The sequence below is a fragment of the Cydia pomonella genome, chromosome 19, assembly GCF_033807575.1.
Source record: "Cydia pomonella isolate Wapato2018A chromosome 19, ilCydPomo1, whole genome shotgun sequence".
NCBI lineage: Eukaryota > Metazoa > Arthropoda > Insecta > Lepidoptera > Tortricidae > Cydia > Cydia pomonella.
Window position 1 is genome coordinate 7,345,243 of NC_084721.1, and position 17,438 is coordinate 7,362,680.

The 17,438-nt window shown below is 41.0% G+C and overlaps 1 protein-coding gene across 2 annotated transcripts in view; it reads left to right on the plus strand.

Annotated features, from left to right (window-relative positions):
• Positions 1–17,438, plus strand: part of LOC133528679 (cell adhesion molecule Dscam2-like) — a 157,867-nt gene that overhangs the window by 130,524 nt on the left and 9,905 nt on the right. For both annotated transcript variants that reach the window (XM_061866145.1, XM_061866144.1), the window contains 10 exons: positions 1,156–1,293; positions 1,915–2,118; positions 2,373–2,502; positions 2,672–2,856; positions 5,087–5,266; positions 5,605–5,793; positions 8,381–8,605; positions 12,581–12,789; positions 12,947–13,061; positions 15,467–15,632. In XM_061866145.1, the coding sequence (XP_061722129.1) occupies positions 1,156–1,293; positions 1,915–2,118; positions 2,373–2,502; positions 2,672–2,856; positions 5,087–5,266; positions 5,605–5,793; positions 8,381–8,605; positions 12,581–12,789; positions 12,947–13,061; positions 15,467–15,632 (1,741 nt within the window). The remainder of the gene's footprint in view (positions 1–1,155; positions 1,294–1,914; positions 2,119–2,372; positions 2,503–2,671; positions 2,857–5,086; positions 5,267–5,604; positions 5,794–8,380; positions 8,606–12,580; positions 12,790–12,946; positions 13,062–15,466; positions 15,633–17,438) is intronic.

A 17,438-nucleotide genomic window follows, 5' to 3' on the forward strand; every position in this document is an offset into this window, starting at 1 on the left:
CTTTCCAAATGGTGGATGTGGCGCAGGATAGGGCAGTGTGGCGCTCTCTTGTGTCAGAGGCCATTGAGGCCAAGATCCTGTTTGGGTCACTGAGCCAGTGAGGTGTGAGTGAGTGTGAACTTTTAGATTTTATTGCACATAATATTCTCGTCAAATTTGAATTTGCGTTTATCTCCGTTCTCTAGAGTAACTTTTAGAACAATACTAGGTATTATTCCATAATATTATCTCACCGCTGTGGTGTCGACAAAACTCAACAATGTTACAATCCAATGCAAAATCTTAAGAGGATTTCATGAAGAGGGAACTGCTTAACTCGGATTTAAGTAAATAGACAAGGAAAATGCTTCAAATTATTATAAAAGCGAGCATTCGGATTTATGTAGCACGTCTAGCCATTATCAGCTGAAAGGAATGTTTAATTGTATAAAGGAAAGAGTTTTTAGAAATTAATTTGAAAGTAAGGGTGCAGTTAAACAGAGTTTAACTTTTAATGCAGTTAATTTTGCTTTAAAATCTAGCTTGTATACATAGTAACAGCTTGTGTGTCACAAATCTGCAAACATAAATAAAATTGTAATAAAGAACAAAGGACGAACAGTTTTTCATTGCTCTTATCCAGGTTTCCCGTTTCATTCTGTGTTATTGATTTAGGTCAATTACTCGAAATTAGTAGGTGCCTACCGCGAAAACCGAAATTCGCAAATTGCGGGGATCGTACTCTTTTACTCTCACTAAGACGTAATTAGAATGACAGAGAAAAATGCCCGCAATTGACGAACTTCGATTTTCGCCGTTACCTGGAGTTGGATCTGACATAGATTATCCACTGCGAAGTACCACGTACAGTCACCTCCTAGCAAATAGAAGTAGCAGAGTGATACGATTTATCAATAGCGATAGGTACTTAATAATCATCCTAAATAGGAAAAAAAACATTGCCATTTAATTATTAAGATTTTGATTTTTATTGTTCACAATTCCAAGAACGTGCATCGTGTTGGCTTATTTTTGACGGACTAGATAAAAAAAAACTCGATTCTAGCTTGAGGAAAAAAAGGAAAAATAGGACTTATGCGGTGGTAAATTTGGCCTTACAATATAGATTGTTTGAACATTCATGGAATTTAAAGAGTGTCCCACTTGTGTGCCCAGTGCCATCAGAAGGTCCCCGCGGCGTGCGCTGCCGCGCCGTGTCCCCGCAGAGCCTGAAGGTGGAGTGGTCACCGCCGCCCGCGCACGCACACCACGGTTCGCTGCTCGGGTACAAGCTGCTTTATCGCCCTGAGCATAGTGAGTATGAGCAAATGTACGATCACCTGTGTGTAAACTTGGGGAGCCACTGTATAGTTCTCAAATTTTTCAAAAAAGGGTCTTTAACTGTGTACCTACGTCTTTCCAAATGTAAGTTCTCAAAATTATTCAGAATGAGAATCTTACGCGAATATCACAATGATTTGGATCCGCATTCGAAGTAAAAACCGCCTTAGAGCGTGCACGTTCACAAATTATTAGGTTCTCTTTAAGTACCTTTCTCTGCTACGACGTAGGTAAGACAATATTCAAACTCATATTTTTTTTCCGCCTTAAAATTAAATGCCATACCAGCTGCGATATCCGTTAATATTATAGTAGGTTACGTTCAAGTGACAGTATACTTAAATTTGCTTCTTAACTGCACAATAACTCGGAGGCGTTAAATGGTTCATAAACGTGCGCGCACTTTTATAAAGTCCAGCAATAACTTAATCTTAATAAACTCACTCCAACTGCTTCCTTAATTACGCAATTCAAATAAACTCAACGCAATCACGCGAACACATTTCTCATTGGAAATTAACCGTTGCATTTAACAAATAAACTTGAAACAATCTCAATATCCCCAGCTGAATGATGGCAGTTGTTTGTCGGCAGCGGCAGAGTGGCTGGAGTGGGAGGTGCGCGGGAACGGCGGGGGCAATTCAGGAGCGGGAGCGGAGGTCAAGAGGGTAGCGGGCGTGGAGACGCTACTGCTGGCGTTGAGACCGTATACGAACTATACGATACAGGCGTTGGCGTATACGGGGGCGGGGGATGGTGTCCCGGCCCATCCTGTGCACTGTACTACGCAACAAGATGGTAATTTTCTTGTAATACTTATAAACAAAATTTGAATTGGTTAACGGTAAAGATACATAAATATTCATCAGCTGTTATTTCAATAAAATTATGCAATCTCATTTTAATGTTCTTATTCTTAACTTAACTTTAATTTATAAATATCTCTTAGTTTCGCAAACTCGCAAAACAACAACATCGCAACATCACGAGTTAAATAAAATTTTGTAAAAACAAAAGAAAAACTGCCAATTAACTTAAGTGATTTCTTACAGCTCCAGGACCTCCAGCAGCTGTGAAAGTCGTAGCAACTTCAGTGACTTCCCTAGCAATTAGTTGGTTACCTCCAAGTCGGCCTAATGGACCAGTGCTCTATTATACAGTGTTCTATCGTGAACTTGGCAGGTAAATACTTACGGAAATCTGCTAATTGTTAACCAAGGCATTCAGTTTTGGCGAGATATTTTGATATACCAACGAAGTGAGAGCGTTAATAGTCAATCAGCTATCAATGATTTTAATTGACTGGCTTATGCGTTACCTTGTAATTAAAGTAAATAATTTTTATAAACAGAGACAGGCCTCCGCAAACCACAACAGTGCAGGCTGAAGACAGCGATCCAACCGTGGGTTTGGGTGGCTCAGCCGAATTAAGGTCCTTGTCCGAAGACGCAACGTACGAGGCGTGGGTGGCCGCACATTCTGTCGCCGGCGAGGGCGAGCCATCCGCTCCTCAACCTGCAACCACTAGTTCTAGAGGTAAGTGTATGGGTTTGGGTGACAGCTGAGTTGAGGTCCTTGTCCAAAGACGCCACATACGAGGCGTGAGCTGCTGTGCATTATGTCGCCGGCGAGAGCGAGCTATCCGCTCCTCAACCTGCAACCTGAAAAAGTTCTAGAGGTAAGTCCGTGGGTTTTGAAGATACTTCACAGTATAGGGTTGGGATGTTTGGCATAACAATTAAATATACGAATACGAAAAAGCATAACTGATTAGACTTACTTTTGACTTATTGTCCTATGTCCCCTAGATGGGGCAGAGGGTGTCCACAGTGCGCCGCCATCTGGATCGGTCTTGAGCTTCGTGCTTGAGTTCGCTCCAAGCCTTCGCCTCTGCAATTATAGTCTGGTGCCAGGTTTGCTTTGGACGGCAACGTTTCCTTTTTCCTTGGGGATTCCAGTCTAGGGCTTGCCTCGGTATGTGTTTAGGGTCCCTTCGGAGTGTATGCCCAATCCAACTCCATTTCCAGCGCTTGATCTGCTGGTCGATCGGGGTCTCATTGCAGCATCTCCAGAGGCTGGCATTAGAGATTTTCTCGGGCCAGTATATACCGAGAATGCGGCCGAGGCAGCGGTTAACACAGACTTGTAGCTGGCGCGAGATCTCTTTTGTAACCTTCCACGTCTCGCACCCATACAGCAATACGGTTTTTACGTTTGATCGGAATATTCTGAGCTTGACTTTCCGAGTCAGTTTACTTGATTGCCATACGGGTCAGAGCCGTGCGAAGGTTGCTCTTGCTTTGGCTATTCTCGAAGCGATGTCTTTTTCGGTCCCTCCAGTTTCTCCCGAGGTAAGTAAATTTATTTTATACTATGTCGGTGGCAAACAAGCATACGGCCCGCCTGATGGTAAGCAGTATCCGTAGCCTATGTACGCCTGCAACTCCAGAGGAGTTACATGAAAGTAGACTTGCTCCACAGCCTCTGTGCCAATAAGGAACGGCACGGTACTTGCCGCCTTGCACCTCATCTCCTGGGTCTTTCGGATGTTAACTTTGAGTCCCGTCTTCATTGCCTCACTTCGAAGGTCGTCCAGCTTGGCTTGCATATCAGCGCGTGTGTGGCTCAACAGGCATAGGTCATCGGCATAGTCCAGATCTTCTAAGACGTTGGAGAGTCCCCACTCTATGCCGCGGCGCTTATTGTCAATCGTGTGATGCATGATGCCCTCGAGAACAACAAGGAAGAGGAGAGGAGAAAGAAGACACCCTTGTCGCACACCCGCATTCACTGGAATATCCTCCGAGACGAGGCCATTGTGCGTCACTCTACAAGAGTAATTCTTGTAGATAGCCTTAATGAGGTTGGTGATTTTCTTGGGGACCCCAATTTCACGTAAACGGTTTAAGATACAAGCCCACTTTAGCGTATCAAAGGCTTTTTCGAAGTCTACAAACGTTAGGTACATTTCCCTCTGCCATTCAGTAGCCTGTTCCAAAATGATACGCAGTGGGTTGACTTGATCCGTGCATGATCTGTGGGGTCGGAATCCAGCTTGCTCTTTGCGTATGAGAGGTTCAACGGCCTTCGACAACCTATCCAAAATGATCTTGCAGAGCACCTTGGATGGGATCGAAAGCAAAGTAATGCCTCTCCAGTTGCTACAGTCGCTGAGGTCTCCCTTTTTTGGCACGGTGATGAGAAGTCCCTTGTTCCAGTCGTCCGATAACTCTTCAGCAAGCCAAATGCTATTCAAGAGTGGTGTTAAGGCATTCACGGCGGTCGGCAGGTCAAATTTTAGCATCTCCGCTGTGATGACTGATTAGGCATAACACTATCACATGTAACATGTCAACAATGCATCATGTCATGAAATAGAAAGTCGATATTTAATTACCCTACGTTAAAAACTCTAGTATAAATCTCAGCTGGAATTCCTGTCATACTCACATAATTAGCTTTGGTACACTTGAAATAAAGAAAGCATGGTATCTACTTATAAAGCACAGTATACAAATTAAAATGTTGAAATAAATGGCATATATATAGAAAACCAAGGCCTCCAGAACCTATGGCTAGAATCAAACTAGCATCCTTTGCTATTGTGGCAGGTGCCTCAGCCCCTCGGCCACCCAGGTCACGGCGGCATAGGTCTAATTTTTCCAAACAAATGTTTTGCAAATATTTACTTATAATGACAACCAAACAGTAAAAGTAATAAAAGTGTTTAATATCTGCTAAGCGACATATCAATATTTTTATCCAGCGGGAGTACGCTTGCTGTCCTTCGGCGTGTGGGCACGTGTACAATGCGGCCACTCGCTGCGTTTGGCGTGCGTGTGGAGAGGAGAGCCGATGCCACGCGCGCGTTGGCTGCGTGGCGACCGACCCGTCACGCACGACCCGAAGACGCACCTCACGCCGCATGGACATCTTGCGATACATGGTCAGTGCGGTTAAGTAAATGGTATTTAAGTTGTTTGGTATATTCCAGTGTGCTCACACTTAAGATGCGTTAGGCGCAAATGACGTGGGCGTGTCACCTTATAGTCTGCACATGAACTTCTCCTCAACCTCCCCACGCTTTTTGTAAAGTGCGACGCCCACCCTCAGACTTTCTCAGCTCGAAAATCTTCGGAGCTCTAGTGCAGAACCTGTGTTTTGGACAGTAGCGGACGTCACAACATAAATATTATTGCCTCATCACCATATCTAATATCCTTTTGTATTTAACGGTTAACAAAAAATTTACACTATTTTACTTATTTCTTTAATTTACAACAGAAGTTGACGCATCAACAAGCGGCAACTATACATGCTCAGCACGCAACGCCTTCGGTTCTGAGGAAGTGACGTATCGGGTGGAGTGTGCTGTCCCTCCGGCTGCGCCTACGCTATTTCTCGACCATGCCGCGCACAGGGAAGCTAAGCTGACGTGGCGGACTACTCACCATCCTGCTGCGCCGCCACATGGCAAGTACATAAACTACTTAACAAGTAAATACTCAGTGCGCAACGTCTTCGGTTCCGAAGAGGTGACGTACATGGTGGAGAGCACAATGCTTCCGGACGCGCCTGTCTTATTCCTCGCCCACGCGGTGCACAAAGAAGCTAAGCTGACATGGCAGACCACACACCACCCAGCTGTGCCACCATATGGCAAGGACACAAGCATTTCAGGGCCGGTTGCACCAAACCGTCCGTCAATGTTCGTAAAAAAAATCTCAAAGTAAAGATAGCTGCCTCCGTCATGTTTGATGTTCTTTGAGTTGGTGATTTTGCTCGATTCAATTCTGTATATTATTTAAAGTCAACCAATACTTAGGTATACTATACACAGAAAATTTTAAGTTATGTGGTCTGATCAAAACCTTTGGATTCGATCCAACACAGCCATGACACAGTGTTTCAGTATGAAATAATACAAAAATCATGTCTGCTTGAGGGCGATGCCAAAATTTAATTCTAAATTGCTTATAAGCTGGGTCCGAGCCACGTCTACACTGGCCGTTCTGTGCGTGAGGAAATTGCCTTGCGCATATGCTCGCTCTGTGACCCACCTTATAAGCAATTTAGAATTAAATTTTAGCATTAGCGTATTTTTTAGTCTTTGCTTTTAAAGTTTCAATAATATGCTAAAAACATAACTATCAGCATTTGAGTGCGTTCGCAAGATGACAATGGATGTTGTAAGTACCTAATAGGCTATGTGCTCGCGACCAACCTCAAGGACGACCTGAATATGGAAAGGGAACAAAGGGCCCTGTCGGTCCGGGCAAATATGATCGCCCACAGATTTGCAAGGTGCTCTAAAGAGGTTAAAGTCACGCTGAATAGGGCGTTTTGCACTTCCCTCTACACCTACAATTTGTGGGCACAGTATACGCAACGGGCATACGGGGCCCTTAGGGTCCAGTACAATAATGCGTTCCGGGTGCTGATGGGGCTGCCCCGTTTCTGTAGCGCATCGGGGATGTTCGCGACGGCGCGCGTGGACTGTTTTTATACTACCATGCGTGCACGCGCATGACGCGCAGCATCCCTGGTATGCCGGGTGCGTGGCAGTCCCATCCCAACAGCATCCTACGAATGATAGCAGATAGGGTTGACTGTCCCTACTTGTCGCACTGTGAGGGATTGCATTCCCCCATCAGTGTTGTCTTATTTTAAAATATTGTTTGCTGTACCTATTAACCCCTTAGTTTGTAAGTTCTAGTTACTAATAAAAATATGTGTCCATGTGCTACATGAAATAAAAATATTCATTCATTCATTACATGAGACATTTGTAAAGATTTCAAAAGGTAAAAACCGCTCAAGTGCGAGTCGAACTCGCGCACGAAGGGTTCCGTACAATTATGCAAAAAAACGGCAAAAAATCACGTTTGTTGTATGGAAGCCCCACTTCAATATTTATGTTTATCTTATTTTTAGTATTTGTTGTTACTGCGGCAACAGAAATGTATGCAAAATTTCAACTAGATACGGTTCATGAGATATAGCCTACATGGTGACAGACAAACAGACTGGCATATGGACAGTGGAGCCTTAGTAATAGTGTCCCGTAGGTATGGAACCCTAAAACATGGGGATTCTCATCAATATCCGGGTTGAAAACCGCAAGTCGGACATTTTATTCTCTGATACTTTAGTTGTCAAAAACGCTCGATCCTCTATCCTTGTACCCAGCCCCAATTTAAGCACGTCAAGTCACTTGGCGGATTACGGCAGCCGTCTGCGACTGCTCGCTCCTATACGTGATTGTGTTACTATGGCAAACGGAAACTATCCAGATGACTGTTCCGATTAACCCTGTTAGTGTTCTACTTTTAAAGCCTGGTGGTTCAGAACATAGGTTCTGACATTAGTCTAACATCAAATTTGCGATTGCAGTTAATGGAGTAATACTTTTATGTCTAATGTCGTTCGTTATCTGCAATTAAATTTAAATTATTATTAAATGGACCGGTCTGGCCTCGTGGGTAGTGACCCTGCCTATGAAGCCGATGGTCCCGGGTTCTAATCCTGGTAAGGGCATTTATTCGTGTGATGAGCATGGATATTTATTCGTGAGTCATGGGTGTTTTCTATGTATTTAAGTATTTATAAATATTTATATATTATATATACCCTCAACACAAGCCTTATTGAGCTTAGTGTGAGACTTAGTCAATTTGTGTAATAATGTCCTATAATATTTATTTATTTATTATTATTTATTAAATGGATCACAGTTGCTTATGTTTTATTTCGTCCGACATTGATTCATATTCTTGTATGGTGTTAGTGAGCCGACAGATGATACGATTTCGATTTTACTTCTAGCCGGGAATTGTGGCCTTGCAAATCTGCAAAATAGAAGCTGCTTACCTTGGTACTGAAAATGATATTAATACGTACTGCTATGAAACTTTGCATGAACTTTAGGTCGCAAATGCCGGTTCCGCATTGGCTTATACAGCCACGAGAGACGTTGTCCCTCACATACAAACGCTGCATAAACCATCTGTCAAGATGTTATAGGCCTTACGATGATTTTGTAATAGTGTTTTACTTTTAGGTTTTACGATATGGTGGGTGCGAGTACGCGATGACAGCGTAGACAGCTTGGAGGCTGGTTCGAGAGGAGAAGAAGAGAGGAAGCTAGAAGCTGGTGGGGAAGCGTCGAGCGTGATGCTCAGGTCCTTGTCCTGTGGGGCTTCGTATTCAGTGCGCGCGGTGGCGCATTCAAGAGCGGGGCCTTCGCCACCGTCGGCGCCTTTGTTGGTCAAGACGAAACCACCAGGTTAGAATACTTTTACTAATTTGAAAATGTACATTTTGTCCCATTATGTCCGTACTCTGCGCCACAGAAAAAGTGCTCCGTTTTATATATCCTCTAGCCACCCAGAGGCATATAAAGAGGTAGGCCTTCTAATCTAATTTGAATTTTTATCATGACAAAACAAAAATACATTCATAATTCAACCCTCAAACCCAATTATGTTTTGTTAGACATGGATAGGGGAGAAAGGGGTTATTTTACCACGGCTCATGGGAGCCTGGGGTCCGCCTGGCAACTTATCCCAAGAATCGGATTAGGAACTAGTTTTTACAAAAGCAACTGGTCAATATCAAATGATATTTCGTACATAAATTCCGAGAAACTCATTGGTACGAGCCGGGATTTGAAGTTTGAACCCGCGACCTCCAGACTGCAACTCGCACGCTCTTACCGCTAGGCCACCAGCGTTAAGAATCAATTCATTCATTCATTCATTCATTTATTCCTTTATAAAACATAGTTTTACATGTCAATACAAATTTTCATATTTAGAACTATTAGCTAACTTACATAATATAACATCAGTCTATTATAATGTTAGGTATGTCAGGTGGGTACAATTATTATTCCAGTTGTTTTTATTTATTGTTATTTCTAGCTTTCGCTGTTTACAGTACTTATAATTATATCAAATAAGGCAAGTTAAATTAATATATTAAATTTCTAGTTTGGGATTGTGAACCAGTTCAGGAGTGCACGCCGTTGAAAAATTCGTCAACAGAGTAGTACGCCTCAGACATAAGCTTAGCCTTAAGTTTATTCATGAAACCTTTGTTACTAGTCGCACTTTTAATCTCTAAGGGTAAATGGTTGTATATCTTAGGACCTATTGAGTGGAGACACTTTTTTGATTTAGCTAGACGAGTACAAGGTGGACGTAGTTCGCCTCTTCGCCTAGTATTATAGTTGTGCGAGTCACCGCGCGTCGGGAATTGTTCGAGGTTACCTCTCACATACTTGGCTACGTCGAGAATATACAAGCTCGGGAGGGTGAGGATTTTGGTATCCTTGAACAACTCACGAGCGGGGTGATCCCAGGGGACCCCACGTATGCAACGAACTGCCCGCTTTTGTAGTTTGAATATTCTGTCGCGGTTGGCTGAAGTTGCCCATAGTTCTATACCGTAGGTTAGTAAAGCGTGAAAGTAGCCGAAATAGGCTTTCCTCACGTTGGTAGGATGTAGACTAGGGCGCAACCTGCTTAGTGCGAAACAGGCGGAAGACAACCGGTCGCACAGTGAGTCAGTATGGGGATTCCATGTTAATCCGGAATCTATTATGAGACCTAGGTATTTTACTTCGTCCACCTGGGGAACAAGTTCGTTATTGCAGTAAATGTTTAGGTTATGTTCTTTTTTCCCACGTAAGCAAAACTGTATGATATTTGTTTTTTCTACGTTCAGTATCATTCCATTTACTGAGAACCATGATGCGACCTCGTTCATTACCTTGGTAAGTTTTGATCTAAGTTCCTGCTGATTTGAAGCTGAGACGATCACACAACCGTCATCGGCGTACATGACAAATTCCGCATCATCGGTGGCAGTTGTGAAATCGTTCATAAGTATTAGGAACAGGTTGTTGCCCATTACGGAGCCTTGAGGTACGGCACATTCGCCAAGTTCTAAAAAGTCAGATCTAGCTCCGCGGACAGAGGTTAGTTGCCTGCGACCTTCTAAAAAGGAAGTGATTATCTTAAGGTAATTTCCCTTAACGCCATAGTGATCTAACTTAGCCAGAATCAGAGGATGGGCGACCAGCTCGAAAGCGCGCGACAGGTCGCAGAATATGGCGGCCACCTGTCGCCCGGCGTCGAGATGGCCGGTCACTTTGGTTACCACGTCCCGCGCCGCATCAGTTGTCGACTTGCCTGGTTGGTAAGCATATTGTTGCCTATTTATTAAGTTATTCAAGTTAAAATGAGACATTAGTTTTTCACATAAAAGATTTTCAAAAACTTTAGAAAACAATGGTATAAGGGATATTGGTCTGAAGTTTTTTAATCTATTTAATTCTCCTTTACCTTTGTAGATCGGTTGTACTTTAACATTTTTTAAGTTGCTAGGATAAGTGCCGGTTTCGATACATCTATTAAATAAATTACAAAGCATGCTAATAACAAATGTAGGTATTAGGTCAAGTGAGCGTGTGGACATATCATTTATGTCTTTAGAGTCCTTACGCTTAATTTTATGTAACGTTTTTTCTACAAGTTGCGTATCAAACGGTTCAATAGTAATTAGGTCAGCGTACTTGTTTACATACCTACCCAGATAGCATAATGCAGCTGGGATATCCGCGCGGGCTCCAGTGTTGTTGTTTGCGTCGATGTAGAACCGGTTCAGCGCCGCGGCGGTGGCGGCGGCGCGGGACTCTGCCGACTGACCTACTGATTCGCTTATCAGTATGTCAAGGGCATCGTTTTTTGCATTATTTCTGCCCGTTTCCGATGCAATTACCCGCCATGATGTTTGGCAGATATTAGTGCTTTTTGATATTAAATTATTTATATATTGTTTACGAGTCGCACATAATTCGGCTACATATTGATATAATAATAATAATAATGTAAACCAAACCCTTAATGTAACTGTCTCATAATATCATTTGAAATCAATAATTATCACATTAACAATCAACTTTGGCATATATATGACTTATAAAAAATTAAAATTGCTATGTAATCTCAAATAATAATCAATATAGGTATTTTATTTCTGACGGTTACTTGTACAGTCAGTTGTAAATCGTACTCAAAAATATGTCCCATAGCTCTTATTTCGGCGAATTAAAATTTATGGGACATATTTTTGAGTAAGTTTTATACAACCATATTTTTACACATGACTGTAAGTAAATCAATTTTACCTACCTACCCAGAGATAAACTAGCTTATATTCGAATGAGGCTATCGTTAAGTGCATTCACTTACTTAGTGTCAGTGCCTAAACTTAGCTGGAAATTAACTACGGCGTCCGAAAGTTTAACTTGGATTAACTGCTAATGTCGGAAGACAACGAGTTTGTTGTCCGGTAATATGTTGACATTTTCTCTGTACTTAAAATGTTATTTATACATTTAATTAAATAAATATTTTTAGTTTGTAGCAGCACATGCAGGTTGTCTTGTTAGCGTGTTTTAAATATTGGTAGAAAATTAAATAGATGAAAACTAATAGTTCGCCCCGAAGTGAGAACTCGCGGTTCGCCAAAAAAATAGATCAATTTTATGCGCCTACTTAGTCGGCAAAGGATCGAAAACTGCGTGCGATTTATTGCAAGGACTGTGGAGCCCTGAACTGATAGATATAAGTCCCCATAGAGATTAAAATAAACTGTATCTGTAGTAAGCCGTAATCTTTCTTGTCAAATGTCGAATACCTACATTATGTTTATTTTATTTCATTTTTATTATACTAATTGTTTTAAATCGCAATTAAAAATGTGTTAACCGAGCACTTTCATTTGATATCAAACTCGACCACATTTTCATGCAAATAAGATAACCAAAATAGCAAGTCCCCTCACAAATAGCTATTTGGGTTTGTAGGCTCTTCTAGCTACATAACTCTTTGATCGAGCCTGCTCATGATTTAATGACTAAAATATAATGCCCTCAACTACATGTTTACCCAATTTCATATAAATTAGAACAAATTACTTAAGTTATTGTTCATCAAACTATCCTTTGATATTCATCTTAAAAATATCGAAATGCCGGAACGTGCCCCTAGCTAGCCGTGCGTTCAAAGTTGAATGTAAAAAGTTCATTTCGCTTCGGCCGCTCGTTCGATGACAAGTTTAAAACTATTTGTTAATACCTGTAAAATTAATAATATTGGAGTAGAGCTGCTGCTTTAATCACCTTTTCACTTATATCTGCGCATTATTTAGTCCACAAAGTTATTAAAACGACATTGTCTTTTGTTCCCCCTAGTGTTAGTATGGGAAGGAGGGGGAGACCGGCGCGATCAAGAGGAAGGCGCCGAAGCGGCGATATGGAGCAACAGCAGTGCCCTCGCATTAGATGCTAGAAGGGCTGTACGGTGTAATGCGCGCCTAGTCAGACTGCAGTGGCGACGGGCTGACGCCGGCGCGTCATTGTGGACTGATGCCGATCTTACGTCACTACATCATCATAGGGAGGTTAGCTACGCCAAATATAAGCACGACAACAAACACACAAACAAATAAATGCCCTTACCGGGAGGTCACTGCCGACTAGGTCAGTGGGCTGTTAAATTACTCTTTGCTGATTAGTCAGTAAGTATAATAAATTATTGATGCTTATATTTTCGGGCAGGTGGTAATCGGTGGTCTCACGGCGGGCGCGTGGTACGCCCTCCGGCTGTGGACGTCGACGGAGTCATCGAGACACCAAGCCATAATCTACGCTGCTACCACTACACACGCTGGAGGTACTTACTTATTTTTTTTTATTCCGCATTGTTACAGCTCGAGCGCAAAAGCCAAGGATTCGGGAGCAGAGGCACCTGGCGCAGGGACGTGAGGGGCAATCGGAATCGGGGTCAATCGGGGTTCTAAAACTTGGGTAGGAATCTTAGCTTTAAGTACTAGAGCTCTGCTCATTATCCCAAATAAATGCTAATTTAGTCCAGGGTATGGGTAATTTTTCTTTTTTTTTTATACTACGTCGGTGGCATACAAGCATACGGCCCGCCTGATGGTAAGCAGTCTCCGTAGCCTATGTACGCCTGCAACTCCAGAGGAGTTACATGCGCGTTGCCGACCCTAAACCCCCCCCTTCGATGAGCTCTGGCAACCTTACGCTGGCAACGTTTAAGGAAACTAAATAGCATGGGTAATTTTAAAAAAATGTATTATCATAGATACATATATAGATAGATAGAATACTCTTTATTGGCACACCTCAGTAAAAATATACAAGTAAAATAAACAATTGATTAAATTTAGAGGCAGACAACAGGCGGTCTTATCGCTAAACAGCTATCTCTTCCAGACAACCTTATCATATAGCGTTGTTGTAACACGGGCATTACATTTAATTCAACCAAACAATTGAAAACTGTGACATATCAATGTCATTTCCAACATCGATTGTCGGAGATAGTACTTAACTTTAGTTGCAAATGTATAAACTTGTACTCAACACTAATCAATATGTAAACAGGCCCTAAGGCAAGTGTGCCCACTCGTAAGGGCCTTAAAAGAAAAAAAAAATGATTATCTCCGAAATGGAGTTAATTAGAATAGCAGTGTCTTTGAGAACGTTTTTTAATTTAAGCTCAGGAGTGCACCCTTGAAATTAAGGGAAATAAAAAAAAACGGTAAACCTATATTGTCTGAAGCACCAAAAATCATATCACACCCGATTTATGAAGTCTAGAAGTATATGAATTAAATCATTTACAAGTTTGCTCCAGTACAAGAAATGAATATAAATAGATAGATATAATATTTTTTATTACACATCTCAATTACATACGGCATTGAATAAATAAAAATTTCACTATTTGCCAGTACGTTTACAACGCAGGCCGTCAAGAATACTTGTAAGTATATTACTGCATTAAAGTTTGCAACTCCGTTGTTTAGAGATTAAATTTAAGTTTGCCAAATAATACCAGCGCTAAACTTTTCGACCTTAACTCTCGAGGCGACACATTTCCGATTGTTATGACACCGTCCTGCTTGTCAGGGCGGTTCAACAAAGTTACATGTTGCAATGAAGTTAAATTGTTCGGGTTAAAAGCTCTTACGAGTTTTCTCTCGATGGCATGATTTATGCCATATTATTGCCGTAGTCATGGGCTATATGACTTAGGCTATGTTAAAATAATTATATAAATCAAAATAGTTGAATTGGCCGCCAATATGCCGAAATACCACGACTGAGGGACACCTTGTCACAACCGTGATTATTATTCGTTTTATTTGCCTTTCCTGAGAGTATTAAGCTTGACCGTATGCATCAAAAATTTGCTTTTTGACTGTAATTTTGATATACATAACAATATGTGAAAAATAAAAACCCTTTTATGAAAAAAAACCTGGGGACAATTTAAGAATCACCCATTTATTATTGAATTGGATAAATGTCTATCATGTTTCCTATTCATATTTATTTTCCTAATCTTCGAAATAATAACGTGACAGTCAATGAGTGCCAACCCGTTATATTTATCTACTTGCGTAATTTTACATGCAATTAATGTTTGTTGTTTCATCCTCTACTATTTAATTGAAGCTGACTGTACCTACTGACTTATGACGATTGAGCAATTTTATTCGAGATGTCGAATGTAAATATAGAAATAATCAATTTATAAATGTAGCGTGCTTATCAGCGTGCGATCACATATGTGCTCACGCGTAATAAAATGCGGCGTCCTGAACAGTACATTTTGAACACGATTCGTACAATTCTGACGCACCACGCATAACAGCCATTGAAAAACCAATTTCAATTCTCAATTAACTCACTGCGCGAGAATACGGCAAGCAATGATTTTTACAACGGCGGTTACGGCTGTTACGTCCAGTGGGGCAGAATCTTGATACTGTAATTTCCTCATTTAAGTATAGGGAGCGTGCATGAACTATAGGAGGCAGCACAGGAGCCGTCAGATTTTTGGCGCGAGGCGTAAATGTGATGTTTTTTGTTCCGATGTAGCCCACAAGATGGCAGAACCTACTATGCACAAGAAAACACTTGACGTGTAAATGTGCCTGTTTATGGTTCCGATTCAGACCACAAGATGGCAGACCCTTCAACGCGCACGGTCCCTATAGATTATTCTTTGTTGATGACGTTGATTACAATAACACATTATTTCCTCAGAGCGTCTTCGACGACCAGTGGCCTTCCAATCAGAAGGCAGCTCAATCGGGACCGTTGGAAGCAATGCGGAGGCCGAGCGGGTACTTGGTGCAGTATCGCTGGCATTTGCAGCATTAGCTGCTGTTGCTGTCACGGCTTTGATACTTGTCCTACTGGCTAAGCGAAGGTAAGACTAATGACTGGGTGGCATTCAAGAAGGCTGCTCAATAGGGACGGTTGCAAGCAACGCTGAAGCTGAACAGGTACTCGGAGTAGTATCGCTCGCCTTTGCAGCACTGGCTGCTGTGGCTGTCGAGGATTTGATACTGGTCCTACTGGCTAAGCGAAACAGACTAACGACTGGTATCATTTCTAGAAGGCAGCTAAGTAAGTTTGTTAATCTTAAAACACTAAAATAAATAATATTAATAATTCGCGATCAATATAACAATTGTATCCACTTTGCACACGCGATAATTGACCAAATGAACAATAATAACAAAAAAATAACAAATACTTTAGAAAACTAACTTTTGTATCCAAAACTTTTTTATTTAATCGATACAAAACTTTTCACGTCGCCCAAACGATAACTTTGAAAATGTTAGATCTACTGGTGGATCCTGGTATTCCTAGTAGTCCCTTATATCGCCACGGGCAGTATCGTAAGGTTTCTTTGTAGAGTAGATGAAGCTCGGGCATTTACGGTTGTAATAACAGTCACTTTCTACGAAACTTAGTCAATTAAGGATGAAAATTGAGATTACCATCATGATAACATCGGTGGTAATTGTACAATTTAACTAAATCTAAATTAATCGGTTCTTGCCACGGCCAGATTTTTTTATACGAATGTTATAATTAGTTTATTGGAATATATAATTAGTTTATTGTCTAGTTGAGATTGCTTTCGTAGTTATACTGTTTTCTATTTTTTAATTCTTTAGATATTGTCATAGGCGCGTGATCGTAAGTATACATATTTGGTATCCCCTAGATACGTGTGATAAAACTAAACAGAGGTGAAAGTAGGCCTTATTGGAATTAATCCTATTTTCTTATGATATTTGACTAATATTTTTTTTGGACATAAGTTTTTAAGCCGTACACCTGTGAGAGACATCAGTTATGGTACACACTGGCAGTTATAACATCGTGTGACCAGTATAACATGATAGTATTATATTATGCTGTCCCTGTCACATAATATTATATACCTAACTGCCCGTGTAGGAGCAATATTATTTTGGTGGCCCATGGAGTGAAAACGCCTTAGACTGCAAATGTTCTGATAAAGTTGAGACACATTGAGAAGTTTAATTTTAACATTATTTGTTAATGATATGATACGAACGTACCACGATTCAAGTTGATGACAGTTTTATATTCGTTTAAATTCAGTCGCAAAGCATTTCGCTTGAACTTAAACTATTAAGTTTATGGTTACATATCATTTTATTTCTTTAAACTACGAACACCCATTTACAATGACAGTTCCTTTTAACTTCAATAGTTCCTTTTAATTTACTACCTCCTTATAATAGCCAACTCCGTTAAATCCAGCTTCAGATACGATTCAACTTTGCTCAAACCAGCTTGGGGAGCGATTTGTGCCCCGAATGCATCCAATGCTGGCTGTAACTGGAATAATAGCTCGTTTATATCAGAAGGCAGTTGGGTAAGCTAGAACAATACAGTGTAGTCATGTAGCTTAAGTTTGCAGAGCAAACAAAGACTGCCTGCTGCATTTAAGTTATGTACCTTAACAATAGTTTTATACTTTCGCCTCCAGATAGCATGAAATTCAACTCGTCCGCCATTTGTACTTATTTTTATTGTGCAATAAAGTTTAAATAAATAAATAATTTCTATGAATGGTTACATACATAGGTACAATTAAATGCTAAAATTATCGGTATCATATGAAAATCCCCTCTTTTTTCCATTCGGTCCTGTCACTTAGGAACTTAATTCTACCATTTTGTGTTAAATG